Genomic DNA, 23,456 nt, shown 5'->3' on the forward strand with positions numbered 1-23,456 from the left:
TTACTTCATCTTATATTCACGATTACTTCGTCTTTAGGTACATGTTTCTCTTTGTGCTTCAGTTACATTGTCAATCTTAAGTATTTTCATATTGTTTCGGCAAAGTTTCATACATCTTTATGACATTATTCTGTTGTCGTCAGACTTTAGAGTTCATCCATATTACCCAAAGCCGCATTCTGGCATCTTAGCAGTGGACGTCCTTCCTGGTAGCCTTCTTCCACTGCCTCAACATGAGGGTATATTCTGAATGGCTGCTCGAGTGCATATACACTTACATACACTCGATGGGGTGTAGGAATCCTGCATGAATTGTAGCTCTTCATCTGCTACTCCAAAAGGACAGACCAGAGAAGAGGCATTCACCTGCTCCTCTACAGTTCGCTCGCTGGTGACCACCTCACACCTGAGCGGGATACAGGACGTAGGGAGCTTCTCTCTCCTACGAGGCAGCCGGCCCCAATTCTGCAGTGCAACCTCTGCATTCCACAGGGATTTCAACCTTCGCCAGGTACCACGTACAACGTTCCGCTGTCAGCACAGCAGCAACTACATCAACTGCTCCTTCCTGCTCCTTCTCCTTGGCCCACACCTGAAAGTCCTTTAAATGTTTAAAGGTCCCGCTCAGGTGTGGGCCGTTACAACAACTAGACCGCTCAGTACAACTTGGTAACTCTGGACCCCTCTTCCTCATCTCAGTACTAAGAGCGTTATGGGACTTGGAGTCCATAATGTTCTTAGTTTTTTCAATATTTAATCCACTCTGTTGAAATTATTTATAGAATGTATGGTTAAGGGAATATTTCAAAAGGAAGTAAAGAGTTCCTCTTGGGTCTATAACCAAACAATTCAGAATTATACCTACTAGAACTTTTAGTATTAACTCCCTGACCCGTATACACATTATTCTTAGGTTTCCACAAAGGGTTTTCATACTTGGAAGTTTGGGTAAGTTTGGGAGGGGAGGCCTTACTGCTACAACAGGCCATTAAGTATTCAGATATTAGGGAAACCTCATTCTCATAAGAGGAGGAATACAGCGTCTCTCCTGACGGAGTCACCAGATTCCCTTGACCGCCTTCTCCTCCTACGTGATCCTCCCTCCTAACACCACCCACAGGGTTAGGATCAGGTAGCAGCTGCCTTTCCCTGGCCACATGGGAAGAGACTTTAGGCTTGGACTCTGATGACTCTGTAGGATTCCTCACAGTATGCTGCCTGACCAACCGAGTTGGTAAAAGTCAATCGAGGGACGTCCAAGTGGGGCCAAAAGAGACCCCCTCTCATCTGCGTGCCAGAGATGCTGCACGCCAGGAACACACCCGAGGTGGTCTGTACATGGAAGAGGATCACAATCCGAGAACCAAAGGAAGGAGGTGGCGGCACACTAGGAGAATCCCCTTCTGTTGCTGCTGAGACACAGTAAAACATGCCGGAAGCATCGAGAAAGAGAAACCAGAGACCCATCCTGACCGAGAACAGAAAAGAAGAAGAGAAGGCCGATCTGGTGATGCAGATTCCTGACACTACTTGTGAAGGGGAGAGCAGGAGACCTAGGGAGCGGGGCGTAGAAAATCACTCAGTGATAGTGCATACTCATCCTAGTGAGGGGCAAAGACATAAGAAGAGTGACAATCACTCTGAAATCCTACATACTTGTCCCAGTAAATGACCAAGGCATAAGGAAGGCAGGCAGGCAGGCAGGCACTATGGTTCAAGTGAGTCATAGTGGTCGGGACCCACTTCTCTGTTGTCGGAAGTGGCTGCTTGGTGGTGAAGCTTGACGGATTGACAGCCTTAGGTTCTTCCCTCTATGTCTGTTGGCTGCCTACATGCGTTCATCGCTTAGAGCTTCCCATGTCCCAGTGTTCCCAGCAAAACTACTGTGGCACCTTGAGGGACTACCAAACTGCTAGGAGAGCAACTGAGATTTTATGGCACGGCTAGACTGCTTGGTATCCTCTTGGTGAAGCCTTTTTTATTCCATTGTCGGTACTCTGCAGTGTGTCATAGGTGAGGATTGGGCAAACCGGGCTTCTTTGCAGCGTTGTATGCGAGGCAGAGGTGAGACATAGGACTTGTGTGTTTATCGAGTTAAGTTATTTCGAATTGCCTTGTTGATTTCAGTTCCTGCATAATGCCTGTCAGTAGAGCAAGAATTGTTAAAACATATGCAGATAAGTGTTCTGCTTTAGCCAAGCATAAACAGAGTGTTGTTGAAGCGCCCAGTTATTCTGATATGTCTGGGAGATCACCAGATCAGTCACTGCGGCAACGGATGGGAGGGCTTCTAAAGGCCAGGTGACTGCCGCATGAAAGATGGATTAGTTAGAAGTGCCCAACGTAGATAGTGACTGCAGAAAAAAAGGCAAGTATCAATGAGCTACTACTCTTTTACATCTGATGATTAAGCTACTAATTTTAATGTTAAAATGGATCCCACGATCACTCTGCGACATAATAGCATCATTATAAGTCTAACGGAGATCCCTCATTTAGACTACAAAACTGTGTGTGAAAATGGCATCCTTGGATCTCAAGTCGGGAATTCGAACTGCTTAGACCCGGCAATCTTTAGTAAGATAGAGGTGAGCTGCCAAACGGATTTACAGCCACTTTGCACCTCTCTGGCTGTGAAGGCAGTGCCCAATGTAGAATGCATCAACATACAGAACACAGATGCTGGTATAGTTAAGCTTCCTGGCCTTATTGTTCTGGATTGCAATGCAATTAGAAAAAGTCCAACCTTGCAGCCAACTAGGAGTTCCTTGGAGAGAGGTATTTGTGTCAAAAAGACATCCATGCCCGAGGTTGCCGATCCAGTCCTAAAAAGGCTAGTCACAGATAAAAGGAATCCAGAGATTATTAATGTGAATAAACCAGACAAACCTGAGCCGAGAGAAGCTCTCTGGAATAAAGTCCCTGACAGAGGACTGACTATCATCATTGGTTGTGGCCACTGTAATTTACCATCTTTTATTGAGTCATCTTAACTTATTGGGAAAGCCTTCTTCCATTACGAGTTAAAGAACTGTATATGACTGACTTCATTAAAAAAAAATGTTTTATTGATTTTATTGCAAACAAACAAAACACAACCAAAACAACCAAACTTGCAGTGCATCTTACAGTGTCCCAAATGTATACACCTCAAACAGTGTCTACTGCGTCTCCCAATCCCTCCCCCCTTTTCGAGCCTACTCCGCATCTCGGTCTGCTTTGTCTCCTTAGCGAGGGGGTTTCCTCTACTGTATTTTTTGCTGGGTCCTGGTCGCTCAACCAGTCCTGTGTGGGCCCAAACAGTGTAGCAATTAAATGTTTCCAGGCCCCCAGTGTATCTGCTTCTACCTCCCCCCAGTATTACTAGCTTCCTGCCATACTGCAGTCTCGGCTTCTGCCCATTTCTGAAGGTCTTCCCACCATATTTCTATCCTTGGTCTATGGCATGCCTTCCATCCCATGGCAATTCTACGCTTCACAAGTATATATGCTAGATCCTTTAGTTTACTTACATGCTTAAGCTTACGTGGTCTGGGGAACCCTCCTACTAGACATGCCCATGCTATTTCAACAATTATCTCAATACTTTTTTCTTTTAATCTGTGGGCTATTTCTCCCCAAAATTTCCCAATTTCTGGGCATGCCTAGAAGATATGCGTCACCCCGGCATTTTCTTCGCCGCATTTGGGGCATGTTTGTCGTTCTGCGTTCCCCATAAGAGGACAGGGCTGCAATTAGCCAAAGCCATTTGACTGAATCGAAGGCTTTTATTGCATCCAATGATACAATTGCCATTTCGCCCGCATCCCCTTTTGTATGTTCTATAACGCGGTGAAGTCGTATAAGGTTATTGGATATGTTCCTGGTTGGCACATATCCTGTCTGATCTGGGTGCATTAGTTTATTAACGATCTTTCTCATTCTGTTTGCCAGAACCGCCGTTAGTATTTTGCTATCCTGGTTAAGCATTGACAGCGGTCTGAATGATCCGTAGTCCTTGACAGGCTTATTGGGTTTAGGGAGCGGTATGATAATCTTCTCTCTCGGGACTCTGGTACCTTCCTGTTTCGTATGCTTCATTTAGCATTGCTAAGAGCGGGGGGGCGGGGACACCTCTTTTTTATACATTTTATAAAATTCATCGGCCCCCGGAGTCTTGCTGGTAGGTAGCTGGACTACCACCTCTTGTAGTTCTGCTAATGTGACCGGGGCATCTAAATCCTCTCGCTCCTCCGCACTAATTCGTGGCATGCCTATATCCTCCAGCGTTTCCCTTATTTCTGTGCAGTTGCTTCCCCCTTCAGCTTCATACAGTTGATAGTACTCTAGAAATTCACAATATACGCCCTCTTAGGTGTCCACTATAAGGCCATCCTCCCTCGTTACTGCTCTATGTGTAGGTCTAGGAGTCTCACTTTTATATAACCATGCCAACACCCTTCCTGGTTTGTCTCCTCCCACATGTTGTCTTTCTATATACTTTTTATATTTTAGATTGCACAGTCTCTCCCAGTGTCCCGCACATTTCAGTTGCAGCCTTTGTATGGCTTCTATATCTTCTTTGGTGTTACCTACTCTTCTTAGCATTGTTTCTAGCTCTTTTTCCACTTCCTGTAGTTCTCTCAATATCCCTCCTTGTAGTCCCTTGGACTTGGCTATGGCTATCCCCCTCACCACCACTTTAAAGGCTTCCCAGAGCGTGCCCGCTGACTCTACGCTACCAGTATTGGTCTCAAAATAACTTGTTATTTCCTCTCTCAGGTCCTCCCTGAACATTGTATCTTTTAATGCCTCAGCACTGAGGAGCCATGTTGGTATCCTTGCTTTTGGGGGTTGGTATTGCCATATTAAGATCAATGGTGAGTGGTCTGATGGGACCCTCGCTTTGTATTCTGTCTGTACTATTTCTGCCATGAACTCCTGTGTGGTGAATATATAGTCTAACCTAGTGTGCAAGTTTTGTGGGGCGGAGTAATGTGAATACTGTCTATCCTGCGGGTGGCGCACCCTACATGCGTCCTCAAACCTAAGATCCGTCAGCAATGACTGCAACACCCTGGCTGACGGGGTGGGTCTGTCTATTTTGTTATCTGATCTATCTACTTTCGGGTTTAGTGTACAGTTAAAGTCACCTCCCCAGATCACCGCCCCCCCAAACATATGCTCATTTTGCTATACATGGTCTTAAAATATGCTACTGTGTCCTGGTTTGGGGCATATGTATTTATAATGCATATTTCTTTATTTTCTACCAACCTGCTTATTGCAAACATCCTCTCATCTGCTTCCTCCCTGGACTGTAATGACTGGAATGGGACATGCGGCGCTACCCAGGTGATCACCCCTCTGGCATAGGCTGAATATGTTGCCCTGACCACCGTCCCCTTCCACTTCTTCCGGATCACCTATAGTCTTTCTTTTGTGAGGTGTGTCTCTTGTATTAGGTCTATGTCTATTTTCTGTCTACGCAGATACATCATAACCTTATTACTTTTTAGATAACTATTGAGCCCTTTAACATTCCAGGTAATTACTTTAAGGTCCCCCATGATCCAACCACATCCCGCTCCCCCTCTTGCAAGTCCCCAGGTCGTATCTGGAGGCCAGTGTTCGCGTTTGTAGGCTCATACCCCAACTTCAAACTATCCCTCCCCTGCGACCTAGCTTCTATTCTCAACATATAACATTTCAACTCCCCCAACCATTCTCTGAACCCCCCTCCTCCCCCCCCTAACCGTCCCCAACTGTTGCCCAGCTCCATCCCTGGATCTCAGGCGATCCCGCATTTAGTCCTTTCTCTGCACGCCGGTACAAGGAACTCAGCAGGGCGGTTACCTCTCTAAACTATTGGGGTGTGAAAGTGGGTTCACTTTGTTTCTCGCATTGTGCTCAGTGTATTGAGCATACTAATCTATTTACGTTGGGCCTAGAAAGCTCTGATACGTCTGTGTATGCACTATCCTATAATCTAGTCCCATTGTCTCGGGCCATACAGCACCTCAGTTCCCGGAGCCGCTGCTTCACTTCTCTAGTCCATCCGCCTTCTCCTGGTCTGTCTCATCCTGACAGCTCTGTATCTCCTGAAGCAGCATTGTCTCTATATATTCTGTGGGGTTTGGGCCTTCCCCGCCTTCCGGAAGCCCGACAATACGTATATTATTTGTACGGGCCCGCCCTTTGGCTTCCTCAGCACTGCTTTCCAGATTGCACACTTTCTGCCTCAGTATGTGGATCTCCAAGGCGTGCGATTTGCAGGCCCCTGTGTTGGAGCTTACTGCTTTTTCCAGATCGCTGGTGCGCTCTGCCACTTTTTTAACATCCTGTCTCAAGATGTTCACATCCTCTTGCACCGCTCCTATTTTGAGGTCTAGTGTTATTTTAACATCCGCCATGGCTGCCTCAAGCTTAGTTTCACAGGCCGCCTTCAGGTCTGCAATTGCATCTGGGATTTGCTGATCGCTTCTTGACTGACTTAATTTAATGTTTTCTCTGATGTTCATTTTGTATTTGTTGATTGTGTTTGGTCATGTTGCACGTTTTGTAGCGCTCCGATGCCTGTGGGCTTGTTGGCGCTAAATAAACAAAGAAAGAAGAGTGAAGGTCAAGCAGGGGCCCTGCATACTCGTCCCAGTAGTTGGCAAGAGTACCAAAATTGTGGGAGTCATACAGAAGCTCAGCATAGTTGTCCTAGTGAAGATTAAGAATACACAATAAGCAACAGTCAAACTGAGACTTTATCTAGATTTCTCAAGGTAAAGAGAAAGAGTCTGAAGAGTGTTGAGAAACAGCCTTCAGGGGCATAGGAAGATCCCTTGAAGGAACTAAAAGGGCTAATACGAGGAATAGCCAGAGACTATTTGAAGCTACCTTTTTTAAAGAATCTCTGCTAAAAAGCATCCCAGGAGAAGGGAGTCCTTCTCCTGGTCTTTTGTTATTTTTGTCTTAGTGGTAAGGCTAGAGTAGCTTAGCTTTTTGGACGGAGGACAGACTATATACTATACGACTTGGGACTACCACCCTAGCTTACTTTTGTTAGGTAGGGGAATCCTTATCATAAGGGAAGTTAGGCATTTTCTTTATTATTTAAATGCAATCCTCGTGAACATGGCACATGATTGTCTGTCTTCCCCGTCTGACCTACCACATAGGTCATACACAGATTGAGAAAAAAAAGTAATTTTCACCAGAAGGAAGGTCCAGGGGCCACTGCTGAGTGGCATCAAAGGGAATGGTCTTAGCAAAGACAACCTTCATGTCTCCTCCCCGAGGTACATACATCTGGTTATGGTGCTAAGGCTTAATAGCAAGGACAGATGATCAAGGGGACTTGCTTGGCCATGTGAATCCAGACAAGCCTCTCCACAACCATAAATGGTGTTTCTGCAGAATTTTAGAACAGTCTAACAAAAGCTGTCAGGATGGGGTAAATTATAGTACACCACCGTATTTGGTCTGCTGATATCACCTCTCATTTTCTGAATCTGCGTTTTAATTCCAGCCTCAGAGAAGCAACATCTAATAGGCTGCTTCCCTTTTTTGGCCTTTTAGGAGGGTGATTTGGGCAAATACCAATGGGAGCAAGAGGTTGAGCTACAATTAAAAAGGGTGTTCTGGAGGAGATAACCAAATTGGATTTTGGGTTTTCTATCCCTAAGGGATAATGTTCTCCCTCTCCCCATGGATCTCGGTTCTGCAAACAGTCACAGGATTATAGCGTCAGGACACATCCTTGCTCTCCAAACCACCCACTCAGAGCTAAAGCACCCTACACACTTTTCCAAAATCGAAACCTCTGGTTTATAGGCCCAGCATATTTCTTGGCCAATGATTACAATCTCATGGTGATGTGCTCCATTAGTATTCAGTCCAGGGTTAGAAGACTCGGCTCACGCCTTCCTACTCCCAGGGATTGGTGGCCCAGCTCACCTTTCAGGGATATAGTTCCCAAACACTCTATCAGCTGCAGAACGTTCAGCTGTTCCAGGCTCTCCAGCTTTCTAGGTCTTTCAATGCTTCAATGACCAATAGCTTTGTCAGAACTCTCAGCCCTCTGAGGATATTGCTTTCTCTCCTCAGCTAGCCAGCGTGTTCTGGTCTAGTCTGCTCTGTGTCTTGGCTACCATAGGGTTCTGGCTGGTGTCCTCGCCATTCAGATAGTCGCCGTTCCAGGTCAACTGCTGGCTAGTCTGAGATCTTTCCCAACACCAAACTGTTGTGGCACAAGATTGGGCGGTTGCCTCACTGAAGCTACGTCTTTAGGGTTCAAATGTCCTATTTGCTTCAGCTGTTTGGAGTCTGCAATCTCCCAATGCTTGAAAGCAATTGGCAGCCATCTTGACATTAGGCAGAGGTATTGCCTTCTGTGTCTGGCCCGCTCTGCTGGTCAGTGACTAACAACTTCTGTAGCTCTCCATTTTGCCAGACTGGGGATCTTCCCCCCCCCATGTTGCAGTGTCCCTCAAGGATTCCCTTCTGGCATAAGGGATCCCATGAGTCAGAAAGATGCATTGCACAGCTCTCCCAGAGCATTCCCATTTTCATGGTCTACATCACATTTTAGAGCAAGTGTCCCTTCTGGCATACAGGACCATGTGTGGTGCTGAATGGCGTTCTGGTCATTACTTCTAGGTTTTGGTGAGGATGTCTCAGCAAAGGTCTCCATTAGTGAATGGGATCCCATGATGAAATTTGACAATGGTCTGAATATTACAATTTTACTAAGGGGTTTTGCTGAGTGGTAGCTATACTGGGGGGTTTATGGTCTTTTCATTGAAAATAATGCATCAAAAAGACAATCCATCGAATAAAATCCAACAAAAATAAATGCATCGAAAGTCTCTCTCTTACATTCAAATCACATCCATCGAAACTTGTCCATCGAATATAGGAATGGGCAAGTTTCAATGGATATGTACTTTTAAATGTAAAAGATAGCATTTTGATGCATTAATTTTATTTTTCATGTTAAAACGTTACATGGAGCTGTCCGGTGCTGAAATTTCGTCACTGGCCAGCTTCATGTTAAAATGTCACATGGAGCTGTCCGGTGCTGAAATTTCGTCACTGGCCAGCTCCTTGTAACGTTTTAGTGTTTATTGTATATTGGGTGGGTTCCCCACCAATCCCTACGCAAACCCTCCTTAACCCTAACGCACCCATAACTCCAACCCTAAACGTAATGCTAGCCCTAATCCCAACCCCAACCCCAATTATCCATCAAAATTATCCATTGAAATTCATTCAATGATTATGCTTTTCGATGGAAAAGCAATTCAATTAATACGTTTTGATGGATAAGCATTCGATGGATAGGAATTCAATGGAAATACCAGATGCCATACTGGGGCTATTAACATTAGGCTCCCCTTCCATTTACTTCATGTCTAGCTGGGAAATAGGTCTTGGTAAAGAGAATGTAGTGGACTACATCTTCAAAGGTTAAGCCATTGGATTCAGACAACGGGTATACACTGGAAGTGAACTGCCTGACTTCGACCCTATAGTGTCTGGATAGCACATGGCTCTAGGGCTGGCCGAAATATATCTAGTTGTGGCGATGTATCAATATATTTTCAATATCAATATATAGGATTTGACAATATCATTAACACCGAGATATATACATATATATGGGATACATTACTCACCATAATCATATTTCTGATGCTTGTATCTGCTTAGATTCACATGCTGTGTATAGGCTGACATCTAGTGGAAGCTGCAGAGTATTACAGTTTGTTTTTGAAACTCGAAAAGGGACATCGAATAAGGCGTGCCAGTAATACTATCCCTAGTGTGACATCCCATGTAGCCATGATCCCTCACGTGTGTAGGACCCTCAGATTGTATTTTTTCTGACATGAGGTAGGATGAGGAGTAGCACAAGTACAGAGTATCTAAGCAGATAAGATGGATAAGACTACAAGCATACATGCACCTTCTCTCAGAGGGGAGGAAGGGCGGGCGCATGTGAATCTAAGCAGATGCAAGCATCAGAAATACGATTACGGTGAGTAATGTATGGCTTGTGAAATCTGCTTAGATCACGTGCTGTGCATAGATTAGCGAGCAGTGTTAGAAGAAGGAGGTGGGATGTGAGAAGGGTCATGAGCAAACAAATGTCTTAGAAACGCTTGTGCCACTTGTGTATGTGTCTTGGAATGAGTGTCAATGCAGTAGTGCTGAGTGAAGGTGTGAATAGAGCTCCATGTAGCTGCCTTGCAAATAATGTCTAGGGGTACATTTGCAAAGAAAGCCAGAGTGGCTCCGGTACCTCTTTAGAGTGGGCCCTTGACGTAAAAGGCAGTGTTTTATCTAAAAGGGAATAGCACATAGATGGCATTTTTAGAGATGCGATCTCCTTCCCTGCCTGGCGCTATGGAGACGAACAGTTGATCTGTTTTCCTTAGCGGTCCGGTCTTGTCTACGTAGTAGAGGACAGCTCTCCTCACATCTAGTGTGTGGAGTTTCACCTCAGCAGAGCTTTTGGGTTCTTGGAAGAAAGCTGGTAGCTTAATAGACTGGTTAACATGGAATTTGGAAATGAACTAGGTGAGAACCTAGGGTGAGTGCATAAAACCAGTTTGTCCTTATGTATAGTAAAGAAAGGATCCTGCAGTGACAGAGCTTTAACTTCACTGACCCTTCTTATGGAGGTGATGGCTACAAAGGAGGCAGTTTTATAAGTCAGGTGTTTGAGACTAGATTTGTTCATGGGCTCAAAGGGAGGTCCCATGAGCTTAGCAAGTACCACATTAAGGTCCGGAACGATTTGATTATTCTGGCACCAAATTACGAATTGTTTCCATTTATCATAGTAACAGTGCCACGTGTTTGGTTTTCTTGACTCTTTCAAGATATCCATACATCTCTGAGGTAAATTGAGATGTCCGAACTCTATTTGACTTCAGGAGCCATGCTGGCAAGTTCATTGAGCTGGGCTGAGGATGCACGGTTAGCCCCTCGTGCTGGAGAGTAGGTTGTACCGGCTCGAGAGTGTGATGGGGTTGGACACCGCCAGTTTGCATAGGTGTGGATACCATGGTTGTCTCGCCAACATAGGAGCAACTACGATGAGTGTCATCGGTTCGCTGTGGCTCTTGTTCATCACTTTCCTCATCAGAGGGGTTGGTGGAAAAGCATAGGCAACTATCCCTGACCAATTCATCCATAGGGCGTTCCCCCTTGGAGCCTGGCAGGGGGAGCCTGGATGTGAAGTTTGGGCATTGCCTGTTTTCGCTTGTGGCGAATAGGTCTATAGTGGGGAAACCCCACTGAGAGAAGAGGTCTCCTACGACCTTTGTGCAGTCGCCACTCGTGTTCCTCTGGGAGGGGATCTCTGCTCAGAGCATCTGCTAGCGAGTTGAGTTCCCCCGGAACATGTTGGGATGACAGGTAAATCTTCAGTTTCAGTGCCCATTTCCACATTTTCTGGGCAAGCTTGGACAGATTGGGAGAACGTGTGTCCCCTTGTTTATTTAAGTAAAACATTGCAGTTGTTCTGTGTTACGATCTGCACTGACTGGTTGTATAGGAGGGGTTCAAATGCCCAAAGCGCTCTAAAGACTGCCAGAAGTTCTAGCAGATTGATGTGGTTCTGAGCCATCGTGTGAGACCAGAGACCCTGTGCTGTGTGGTGAAGGTAGTGAGCTCCCCACCCTGCCAGGGAGGCGTCTGTTGCAACAATGGCCTGTATCTCTGGATCATAGAAGGGTTTCCCCTTCGTAAGATTCTCTCTTGTCCACCAGGGAAGACTCTGTACTAGTGTTGGCAAAACAACAACTAGATCGTCCCACTGACCACTTGCCTGAGACCACTGTTTCGCCAACCATTCCTGCATGGGGCAACCGGCTAGATATTGAGGAATTTGCAGCAACAAATTTCGAATTCATTCCTCTGATGGAAAGGCTAACCCCTCTTGGGTATTTAGGACAACTCCTAAGAACTGTTTTGAGGTGCTTGCCACCAGGCTTGACTTTTTCTCGTTGATTGAGAAGCACAATTGGAAGAGGAAGTTGATTGTTCTTTGGATGTTTAATCTGCAAATTAGGTGGCTGTAATGAGCCAGTCATCCAGGTAAGGGTACACTGGGATTGCCTCCCTGTGTAGGTGCGCTGCCACCACCGCCAGCACTTTGGTGAATAACCTTGGAGCTGAGGCTATTCCGAAGGGCAGCACCTTGAATTGGTAGTGCTGGTTGTTTATCTTGAAACGCAAGAATCTTCTTTGCGCTGGGAACATTGAAATATGAAAATAAGCATCTTTCATATCCAATGTTGCCATGTAATCCCCCTTTTTTAGTAGCGGGATTACCTCTTGTAGTGTAGTAATGCAAAGTTTTGTGGCTTGACATACTTGTTTGCAGGGCACAAATCTAATACCGGCGCGTTGTCAGATCTTTTTTTGGCACAAGGAAGTAGGTTGAATAAATACTCCTGTTTACCTGGTTGACCGAGACGACTTCTATTGCATCCTTTGCTAGTAGAACGGTGATCTCCTCGAGGAGGATCTTCGGATGTTCCAGCGAGTGTACTTTCTGTTGCAGAGGATGGTTGTGGGGACGCCCTAGCAACTCTATGCAGTATCCTGCAGACACTGGACAGCACCCATCTGTCCGAAGTGATCCCCTCCCATGCGTGGGTGAAGGTGGAAATGTGCCCCCCTACTGGGGATGCATGGGAGGGGACCTGAAGCGGGACATCACTGCTTGTTGGGTGGCGTACCACCTCTGGTGGGCCTGCCTCTACCCCTAGCGCGACCCCTGCGTTGCCCTCTGGGGTAGCCTTGTGAGGATTGGGATTGATTGTTACCCCATGAGGTTCCCTGATTTTGGTAACAGTTTGAACCCTGTTGGGAACTTTGGCCCTGAAAGTGGCGAAAATTGTTGTTAAGAGATTTTAAGGTCTCGTACTCATCCTTTGCCGTCTTTAAAGGTTCCTCCACTGCCTTGCTGAATAGTACATTCGGCTCCACAGGCATATCCATCAGGTCTGCTTGGGTTTCAGGTTTGTACCCGGACTGCCTTAGCCAAGTGCGACGCTTTATGACAGTGCCTTCGGCGATTAACCTCCCAGCATTATCTGCTGCATCAAAGTTTGTTTTTAGCATGCAGCCTGATACAGACCTTTCATCTGCTGCCAGCCGAGCCAACTGGTTCTTTAAGGGTTCGGGTGTGGAGAATACTAAAGCGGATACCTCCTCCCACTGATGGCAATTGTAGCGTGCCAAAAGGGTGGCACTGTTGGCAATTCATGCCCGATAGGCTGAAGTGGAGGCAACCATTCTACCCAGAGCCTATAGTCGTTTACTTTCTTTATCAGGAGGTGCTTCCGCAGAAGCAAGTGTTGTACCTGCCCTCTTTCTGGTGGTGGTTACGACCAGGGAATCGGGCTTTAATTGGCCCCTAATGTACAGGTGATCGGAGGGTGCGGCACGGAACAATTTCTCGACTCGCAGATTAAGCGCTCGAGTGAGATTTGGGGTTTGCAGCAAGGGATCAATTCTACGCTGGATAGATTTGAACAGAGGGATAGCCCGAGTAATGGCTTTCTTGTCTCCTAAGATTTCTTCAGCAAAATCCATGTCTTCTTGGACACCCCGTGTGTCGATGTGAAAATGGGCAGCTGCATTAGCCAGTACCTCATTGAGGAGGGGTTGGTTATCTACAGGCGAGTCATGCAGCGGGGGGTCTTTAGCAACAAGGGAGTCAATGTTGTAGGCTTCAGCCTCATCCTTCTCCTCCTCCTCCTCCTCCTCCTCCTCCTTCGCATCATCCCCATAATAAAAGACACCCGTCTGGTCAAACAATTGAGGTTCTGTTTCATCACAATATGAATCAGGGTGGCAAGGTTCAACCACAAAGGGGTCTGTGACCAAGCCCTGAAACGGGGTGTCAGAGCCTATCTTCTTAGCAGCGGGCTGAGAGGACTCAGGTGTTGCCTTGGAACCCGAAGGGGCAGTGGTAGGAGGGGTGTTGGAGTAACTATGAAAGTAATTAGGGTCCTTTTAATAAAAGTCAGCCATGAATGACATCCTTCTCATGACCCTATCAATGTCTACTGAGCTCCATTGTTTAGAGCTAGGAACAACAACAGCTTCTGGTTCCTCATCAGTGCCCATATCCTGAGCAGTGGGAGGAATGAGTTTACTTTTAGTGGTGAGATCTGAGACCTTGCACTTCCCTGTTGACTTAGGGGCTTTATGCTTCTCTTTATGAACATGGGGTTCTGAAGCTGTCTTTTTATGATGTTTATCCCCTTTCCCATGACTAGAGGAGGGTTTCCCAGTTTTTTTTAGGGGTCTCCGAGGGGTCTGACGCCTTGCGTCGAGTCTCGGAGGTGGGATTCGAAGAAGGACGTCAAATCTCGGGTGTACGGTCAGACGCCTCACGTCTAGCCTGTGGAGGATAGAGGGAGGAATCGTCAGACGATCGGGCCTCGGGGACTATTGATCATGCAACACCTTTATCAACCGAAGACGGTTGGGCTTTGCCATGAGGCAAACGCCAAGAGGACAGAGATTCGTTGGAACACTCTCTTGGTGTTGTCCGGTGCCGATCACTCGACACGTGATGTGCTTAGTGAAGGTAGAATGTGTAGCGCTTTTGCCGTCGGGTGTTGTCCCCACAACGTGGCCGCTAGCCTGTACTTCGGGGTCGGGGGCTTGCGTGCGGGTGTCCGAAGTCACCCCTTTGCCCTCGCCGTCCAATTCGGTGGCGTTGCTGCCATCACTGAATGTCCCTTCCACTTCCATGGCCTCTAGTTGTCTGGCATAGTGGGCCCAGCATTTAGTTGAGTGGTCCTTAAGGGTTTTCGACTTGAAGAGCTTGCAAGCTCAACAGGTAGCTTCGGGATGGTCTTGTGGGAGACACAGATGGCACGTATTGTGCTTATCCACCCAGGGAAACTTCCTATTACACTTAGGGCAGAATTTGAATGGAGTACTCTCCATATGTTACAAAATGGCAGCAGGCGGGGGTATATGTAAGAAAAGGTGGGAAAGAGCCTTTATTACCACCTCCCACTCTCACTACTGTACAGGGCCGAGGCCAGAGGCCTTCCAAGGCCCGAAGTCCGTTGTGGCAGTCCTCAATGGCTGGCTTCCTCAATCTTCATCGGCGTCAATCTTCGGCGTACGGTGGAAGTGAAAGGGGAAGTATTAATGCATGGCTTGGGATGGGCATAGACATCTGACGAACACACTACATTGCCCAAAAAGTTATCAGCCTGTCACTTACCCAGTCAAAATATTGATCCTATGCCTTCCAGGTCTGAGAACAAAACTGACCAAAATGGTTAAGCAAATTGGAGACAGAAGCTGGCTCCTGGTGAATGAATTAATGAGAGCTCTGCAGCACTCCAGTGCTACCAGGGCAGGTAGTTCTACAATTTGGTGCCATAGACCGCTAAGTGCCTAACACCCTCTGAGACACTACTTGCAGATGGTATAGCCATTAGAAATGTATCTGAGGAACGAAGCAGGCGTATTGGTTCATACCGCTTCAGTTTGTCAGCAAGGTATTTCGGTGCAAGATTGTAAATTCACCTGAAAACCAAGCAAAGCATTTTAAAATTGACTCTAACAGGTAGCCAATGGAGGGATCGATGCAGCAGTGAAAATGCAGCAGCTTTAGGTACTTTACAGGTAAGTCAAAATGCAGCATTCGGAGCCCTTTGCAACTGTAAAATGTTTCATTTGGGGATGCCTGCTAATAAGCTATTCCCATAATCAAGACGTGAGTTGGTCAGTGTCCCCTCTGCAATTGAATGGTCTTCTTGCGGCATGAATGGGAGAGCAAGGCGCAACAACTCAAGGGTGTAAGACATCGATTGCATCTTGGCTCCAACCTGTTGCTCGCTGCCAAGTTACAATTGCCGAATGCAACCCAGATTCTTCATTTTATGGGCAAAAGCGAGCTTTGATCCCAGTAATTGAGGTGGCTGAAGGCATTTGGACTCACCTGAAAGTTAGGCCCAAGTAGGATTACCTCTGTTTTACTTGGGTTCAGTTGATGTTGATTGTGGGACATCCAATGCCCCAGCTCTTCAATGCGTTGTATAATGTTGTGTAAGGACTCAGCTGACTTATTGACTCTCAGATAAATATGAGTGTCATCAGAATAAGAGTGAAAACTGAAATCATATTTCCTAAAGACACTCATAAGAGGGTGGAAGTAGAGATTAAATAGGATGGGCGAGTTTATTTGTACTACTCCTGAGTGATGTGCTGCAAGTTTCACACATTGGAAATGGTTACTCATGAAGTTGAACTAGTACAAGACGTGGTCAGAGACTCCCACCACTGACACCAAACGAGACAGTAGGATGTTGTGATCCACTGTATAAGTCCAACATCAACAGTAATGTCAAATCACCATTATCGACCAGTTGTAATTCATCATCCCAGACTGTCATTAGTGCAGTCTTGGTTCCATGTAGTTGGCGGATTCCTGACTGGAGGCCATCAAGCAGGTGGTGTTTTTTAACATGATCCTGTAGTTGAGTCGTAATTACTTTGAGGATTTTAGCTAGCCTGGGGAGGCCGGCTATGGGACGATAGTTATGAAGCATATTTGGGTCAAGGAGGTTTTTATTTTAGGAAAGGTGAAACCGTAGAATGTTTGAGCTCAGAAGGGACTAGGCCTTGTACTAACTAGTAATTAATAAAGGTGGTCATAAATTAAGCCAGCTCCTCAAAGTGCAGTTGGGCTGCACAGGCAGGTAGAGCATAAAGCTCATCATTAGTCGGCTTGAGTTTTTATTTTATCAAAGCAGTAATGTTCTCCTTATTGTCGATCAAAGTCAAATTGCAGGTACTCAGTAGAAGGGAGGGGTGTAGGAGATCTGATGGGTGCAGATTGTGCCATTGTCTCCTTTGGTTTCTCCTGAATATTTCCAATTTTATTCACAAAACATTAGCTTGGGCTACAGAAGGCGTGATACCGGAGGAAGTACTAATGGGATGAAGAAAATTAGCAATGGTGGCAAAACATTCCCTGGTTGATTTAATGATGTTTGTATATTATTGTGGAGATATGCGGCTTTCGCCTTGACGATTGCAGTTTTATAACTTTTCAAAGCCTTATCACATCTCTAAGGGATGACAGGTTGCTGCATTTCCTACATTTATGTTCAAGTCTGTGAAAAGGTTTGTCTGTGTAGCTAAGGATACGGAATACCAGGGATTAGACAATTTCTCCTTTGATCCAGATTTGAAGAACTCTACACTGAACTGTGAAGGCATCAAGACACAGACAACAGATTCACCTTTCTAAAAAAAAAAAAAGATTTTTCTTTTATATCAGGATGTATTAAGGCCTGACATGTCCTATGCTAAGGTGGGATTTCCCACACTAAAGTAAGTATAGTCTGTGTCATTAAGTCCAACTCCAAAGTCTGTATGTATCCAAATCCTATGCTTACCCTCACAATTTAAGATATACAATGTGTAGGGATGTCAGCAACAAAAGAAACAGTGTTCCAAATAAAGTTCCAAGTACCTTCCAGCTCCTGGCTTGTTTTCCCGCTTCCCCTTCCCCAAGTCCAAAGCAGTTAAAAAAAGGCTTGGGGTTCTGTGAGAAACTTGGCGGTATTCTCTCAAGAGGACCTCCGGAATCCCTTATTCAGGTGGCCAATGAAGGGCGGACACGTTCAGATTCCAACCCTGGGGGCGTAAGAGCGAGAAAGTATCACCTGGATGGGGAAACCTGGAGTTGTGCTCAGGGAAATACCCCAGGTGAGACGTGGTATTATACCAAAGAAGTTGAGGAGGACGGAGTCCCTTAGGCTTTTGTAGGCTGTACCACATCTGCCTCCCTTCCTCACATTGCATCTCTCTTGCCCAAATCCAACAACCCTGTTACATTCAGAAACTACCTCTCCCAGAATCCCTGTTTTCATAAATCCTACCCGTCCCTCTGATTATTATTTCCAGCACTCCCAATATGCTGTGACAAAACACTACCATTCCCACAATCCCCCCCTGTTCATTTCATGATAATAATCCCAGTCATTCCGTTTTGTTTCACAATCCCTACAAATCTCACCCTTCTGAATTTACCAGCCCCCCCGCCTCCCCTAGAACGAAGAATATAATTTCTCATGACACCCCTGCTCCCCTTTTCCGACACAAACACTTTCTCACACCATGGAAGACTGCGGACTAACCCTATAGCCGTTTACCTGACATGTCCAGACACAAGGGTCAGGCAGAGCCAGGCAATTAACCAGAATCGCACAGACCCAATGGCCTTTTCCTTTCCCCACAGGAATAACAGGTGGAGCACGAGAGCACACTACGAGCAAGGCAGACCGCACGACGACTCAGGTATTCAAGTACAGCAGTTCAAAAGGAGAAAGGCGGCGAGAAATGAAAGGGTGACAAGTAGAGAAGCGACCTTGCCCTTTCCGACCCAGAGCCGTGAAACCTCCAGTAAAGGAATCTTAAAACTGCAAACAATATCCAGCATGTGTTGCAGCAGATGTCAATGGTACACAGGGCTCTCCTCTGCTGATAACCAAGCCAGGGAGAGACGCTCACCATTGCGATACCGTACTCGACTCCAGAGACAAGAAAAGCCAAGCAGTTCATTACAGCCGGTGAGTCGAGGGGAGAGCCGATTAGAAACCAAACTGTGTTGAAAAAAAGGAGCAAACGGCTAATTGAAGAAAGTGCTAAGAACTGTTAATACGGGAGGGGAAAACCAGCCACAGAGGAATCAAGCGCCACCACGTGGGCGCTGATTCACAGAAACTCTGGGCGATTATCCTATTGTTGAGACTACTTTTTTTCCAGAAGGCCTTTGGAAATGCGAGAAAGGGGTCAAAGTGGTCATACAGGGGTCTAGCAAAATTCTCTGTACACTCGAAAATCTTTGACCAGCAGATGATTGTAAAGCTAAGGGAAGTGAACCTTGCATCATAAGAAAGTAAAAGGAATTGTGTGATTGGCAAAATATGGCCAGAGTGAACCCGACGGAAGGATGCCGATGGAAAGGGGTGAATCCTAAAAGTCCAGATGAACAGTGTGTTGACAACAGGGAACCCGATGGAGGGATGTCCACAGTAAACTGTTTAAAAAGACATTATGATTTGTGAATGCCATAAATAGAAATGAATTGATGAACGCCGTAGTGAACTAAGGGAGGCTGATATTCGAGAAGGGTCTGAGCTCAGAAGAGGGATGAAGAATTATCATCTAAGTGCAATCAGAACCAGAACCAGAACTTTTGCTTGTGATTTTCTAAAAAGGAACTGTTTGTGGATCTGAGCCCGGAAGAGGGGGAGCGGGGGGAGGGGGGAATCCATGGGTAAAAAGGTATCATCCAACGTACAAGCAGAAAGGAACTTTTGTTTATTATTTTGAGACACATCAGGTCCTCAAAAGCAAGAGACTTTTTTTGTAAAAAAGGGACTTAATCACCAAAGGTCCCGATAACTGGGAAGCAGAACTGTTGTCTCGTGCTGGAGAAGATTGAGCGTGTGCTGTGCTCAGGAGTCCACCTTGTCCCATGCTCAAAACTTGGGGAAGGGAGACCCCCGGCTACCACATCCTGACTTATCATTTGTGAACACTTTTCTTTCTTGTAAATATTATCCCAAACTCTTTTGTACTTAGTTGTAAGGATTGGCAATATATTTTTCTTAGTATGGGCCCTTTTTATTTGACAAGACACCAGTAGGACTGCCTTATTATTTGATGCTTGTAGCTTGCTCCCATCTTAGATTTAAGTTTAGATTAGGCGTTTTTCCAACCCGGATATACAGTTTAAAAAACACCCTTGAACTCTTATGTTCGTCTTTACTGTTGCCACCATGAGTTCCTTACAGTTCCCTTCCACAATAGTTTAACACAGTTCACAAAGTCTTGGGATTCCCTTGCCCAAGTCAGCTCTTCCAGCTTAAAAATACAATCAGTATAAAAATGCCTTGGGTTTCAATAACAATTTCCAGTGTAACTTTAACCCTCAAGGCTTTGCATAGTTCCTACAGATTGTTCTTTTCTTCAATCACTTCAGCACTTGTTATACAATCAACTTCTGCATCTTGTCTTTTCCTCGGCTCTTTCCAAGTAGGAGTTGCTCGGTCCAAGTGCAGTTGTCGGACCATATGAACCACCCATTTAAGGTCACGCCACCGATAACCCTTCAAACTTTTATACTTATCTGTTCTCTTTGGACCTTCTTACCAACACAGGTTCTCTCTCATTGAACCTTTGTCATTAATCAATATTAAATTCTGTTTCTTCTTGATGGTCCCTTGGCTTTGCCACAATGTGTATTTCACACAACTCAACTCTGTGATTTTAATCCATTTCCACCACCTTGCTTTCACCTTAACCATTAAGGCTTATTACTTGCTTTCCATGCTGTTCATCAGTGTGTATCACTTTGCTTTAATTCATACTCTGTTTTCATATACTTTTGATATCTTTCCTTCAGGTCGGTATTGTATAAAACTTGTTTTATTCTCAAGCACAACTTGCATCTTGTTCGGTATTCAAAATTCCTCAATTCGATCTTCAAACCTACTTATTATAAGTTGCAGTTTGTTCAGCATTTTCAAATGCCCCTTTTCCCACCCCGGAGCGCCCAGGTCTGTGTGTTCCCTTTCTCACACTCACTGGTGTATGGCCGCTCCTGTGGGCGGCGGCTTTTTTTTGTTCGGCTTCTCCTCGCTCCGCTGGAGCTCTTCGGGAGATACGCCGAGCAGCGCTCGCTACCTTTGAACATTGGTGCAGAGGCCTGTGGCAGCCTGGAGCCCTGTGTCCCACAGCTCCAACTGTGGACACACGGAACAGGGGACTGCAGGTTTCCCAACCCTCTCATGGCTCGCTCAGGCCCCTGCGTCTCGTTAACCCTCTACCACACACAACGCCCATTTCACTGGCCCCTCTCTAGCCTGCTCCAGCTCTGCCAGCCTCATCCGTCTCTCCATGCGGCATTCTCCTCTTCTCACGCTGGTCTCCCATTTTATACACCTGTGGGTCATTACAGGTTGCAGGTGTAAGTCCTTTGTCTGACTATAGTTGAATCTATTAACAGGACATGCCTGACAATTCCAATGGCATTCCTCCATAGTCCTTTTCTTCGTCCCAGTACCAATGTGGAGTGAATGAATGAAAGTGTGCATAATTCTTAGTTGCCTCCTCCTCGTCCCAGTCTTAAAGAGAAATGTTTGGGGGACGGTTTGCATGTATGAAAGAGGTAAAGTTTGACAATAACCTATGAAGGCAGAGGGAGGGTAGTGTTCATTCTTACAAGGGAAAGGGTGATACTATGACTCGCCCAAAGACACCCTCTGCCCACTCCCCAAAGTCCCTCCACCCGATGATCCTCCCTTAGGGTCAGAATCCAAGAGCGGTGGCCTTTACCTGGCCACCTGAGAGGAAGATCCAAGGGGAGTAGATGGGAGGATGCCCTCAGGTCCTTCACAGAACAGAGATGAAGGCAGAAGCAACATCCCACAGTACTCACCACATTGAAAAATCTCACATCACTCACTGCAGCTTTCCTGTTAACATCCCAAATAAGCATGCCATAGAGGCAAAGTACCACAAAGTACAGTAAGTTAATAATAACGTCAATTTCTGGTAGTCATAAACAGCAGGGTTTGAATGAAAGTGTAGCTTTTGATGCACCATAATTGCTGTGGTTTACTCATGGCAGACACATATACGGAGTGTCCATCATGTGGTTTCTCCTGTCAAATTGGGGATAATGTTGTGCCCCCAATCTTTCCCATTATGCATGAGAACATTGGGACAGGGACAAGGGAAACCTCATGTATTGCAACCAATACAGGCAAAACGGATATGTAGTTTTCTCAGCTGCCACTAGTGCCAAACTGTTTAAGTAACCAAGTAAAGCTAAACTACTCATAACCACAGAACACACACTGATTTTTTTAAAGACATTCACAGATTAAAGATCCATTAAGAGGATAGAGCAACAATCCTGCCTTCTCAAGAGTATTTTTAGATGGTTGCATCTAGATGCTGCAAACATTTCTGCAACACCAACGATTAATCAGTGAGTACATCTTAGACAACAGATATTTCTATCCCACTGTCTATGAAGGGAAAGTAACCACAAACCACCACCACCACCAACACCACCACCACCACCACCACCAACGTTGCACGCTGTTCAGTGATGACTGCTCCATTCTGTTATTAAAATCACAACATTGTCTGGCATTTTCCAAGGACAGAAGTTGCTTCAAAGCTGTGGCAAGTTGCATGTGGCTTGTTTGCATCCTACACATCGGTCAGGGTGCCATTCTAAGCATGTTCCACCAACTCCATCATAGACAAAAAGCACCATCAAGCTAGATAATAAAATGCTTACTTCTGCGATGAAGCATCCGATAGGAAGATTCAAGCTCTGAGATTTCCTGTGGAGCAGGTCTTTTAGCTGCTGCTGCAATCCATAGGCGCCCTCGGTGTGAACTGTACCAGGTCCTACCTTCCACCCTGAAAACAAAGCCACACTAAGATGCAACTTCAAAATGCAATATTCCAAAAGGACATACTTGAAGCGTAATTAGGTTTTACAGGTGTAAAGGATACATTATTTATACTTTGCAAAATAATGTGCAACTAAGGGCTTAATTCACAGGAGCATTTTATAATGGCAAATCCCCTCTGTGACTCAGGGCCTAAGTTTATAGGCTCAAAGGTTCTAGATGTGGTAAGGGCACAAATATAAAATTCTGTATTATAGGTTTGGCCGAATGCTCTCTAAAATGCATTATTTTCCACAAATGTTCCCAGCATTACACCACAGGCACTACCTGTACATTTTGTCTATTGAGGACAAAACACAATTTACAATGTGTGCTAATCTTATGTTGATACGTGTGTATTTTTTTCCTCCAGTCTGACCAAGGATATGCATCCTCGAGTTACCAATAATGAGCACCGTTCAGAATTCAATAATGCTATTTTGTGCGCATTCATTTATAAGCGAGGCCCTACCACAAGAGCCCTGCGTTTTCTTATTCAGACAGTGTGATGAAGCTTGGCAATTTGGCCCTTCTTACCAAGAGGGGGGGAGATGTGCCCGCTAAGCAAGACCCTCCCAAGGGCTCAGGAAAGCGGGACCTCACTGGGAATGGTTCCACTCTGTGCGACAAGGACTCCCATTCCTTTCATTCCTTTAAGGAACTCCCGCCAAAGAATACAATATATGCCTATATTGGAATAGAAGAAACTGATGTTACGTCTATATGGCCTGCAACAAAGACTGAAAGTACTTTTCTATTATTGGCTCAAGGTAATACTGGAGACCAGCTGAACTCTGCTATGGTGGTTGTGATGAATCACAGGATTCTGTCACTTATCCCCAGGGGGGAGCCTTTCATTGTAAGGCTAGGTAGGTAAGCGGGACCTCACAGGGAGAGACTGCCCTCTGAGGGACAGGGGCTCACGTCCCATAGAGGAACTCCCTAAAGCCCCTT

At 45.7% G+C, this 23,456-nt stretch overlaps 1 protein-coding gene across 2 annotated transcripts in view; it reads right to left on the bottom strand.

The window, feature by feature from the left end:
• Positions 1 to 23,456, bottom strand: part of TRIP4 (thyroid hormone receptor interactor 4) — a 1,139,078-nt gene that overhangs the window by 433,176 nt on the left and 682,446 nt on the right. For both annotated transcript variants that reach the window (XM_069624679.1, XM_069624680.1), the window contains one exon: positions 22,346 to 22,470. In XM_069624679.1, the coding sequence (XP_069480780.1) occupies positions 22,346 to 22,470 (125 nt within the window). The remainder of the gene's footprint in view (positions 1 to 22,345; positions 22,471 to 23,456) is intronic.

Source organism: Ambystoma mexicanum, chromosome 11, assembly GCF_040938575.1.
Source record: "Ambystoma mexicanum isolate Mex_15411 chromosome 11, UKY_AmexF1_1, whole genome shotgun sequence".
NCBI lineage: Eukaryota > Metazoa > Chordata > Amphibia > Caudata > Ambystomatidae > Ambystoma > Ambystoma mexicanum.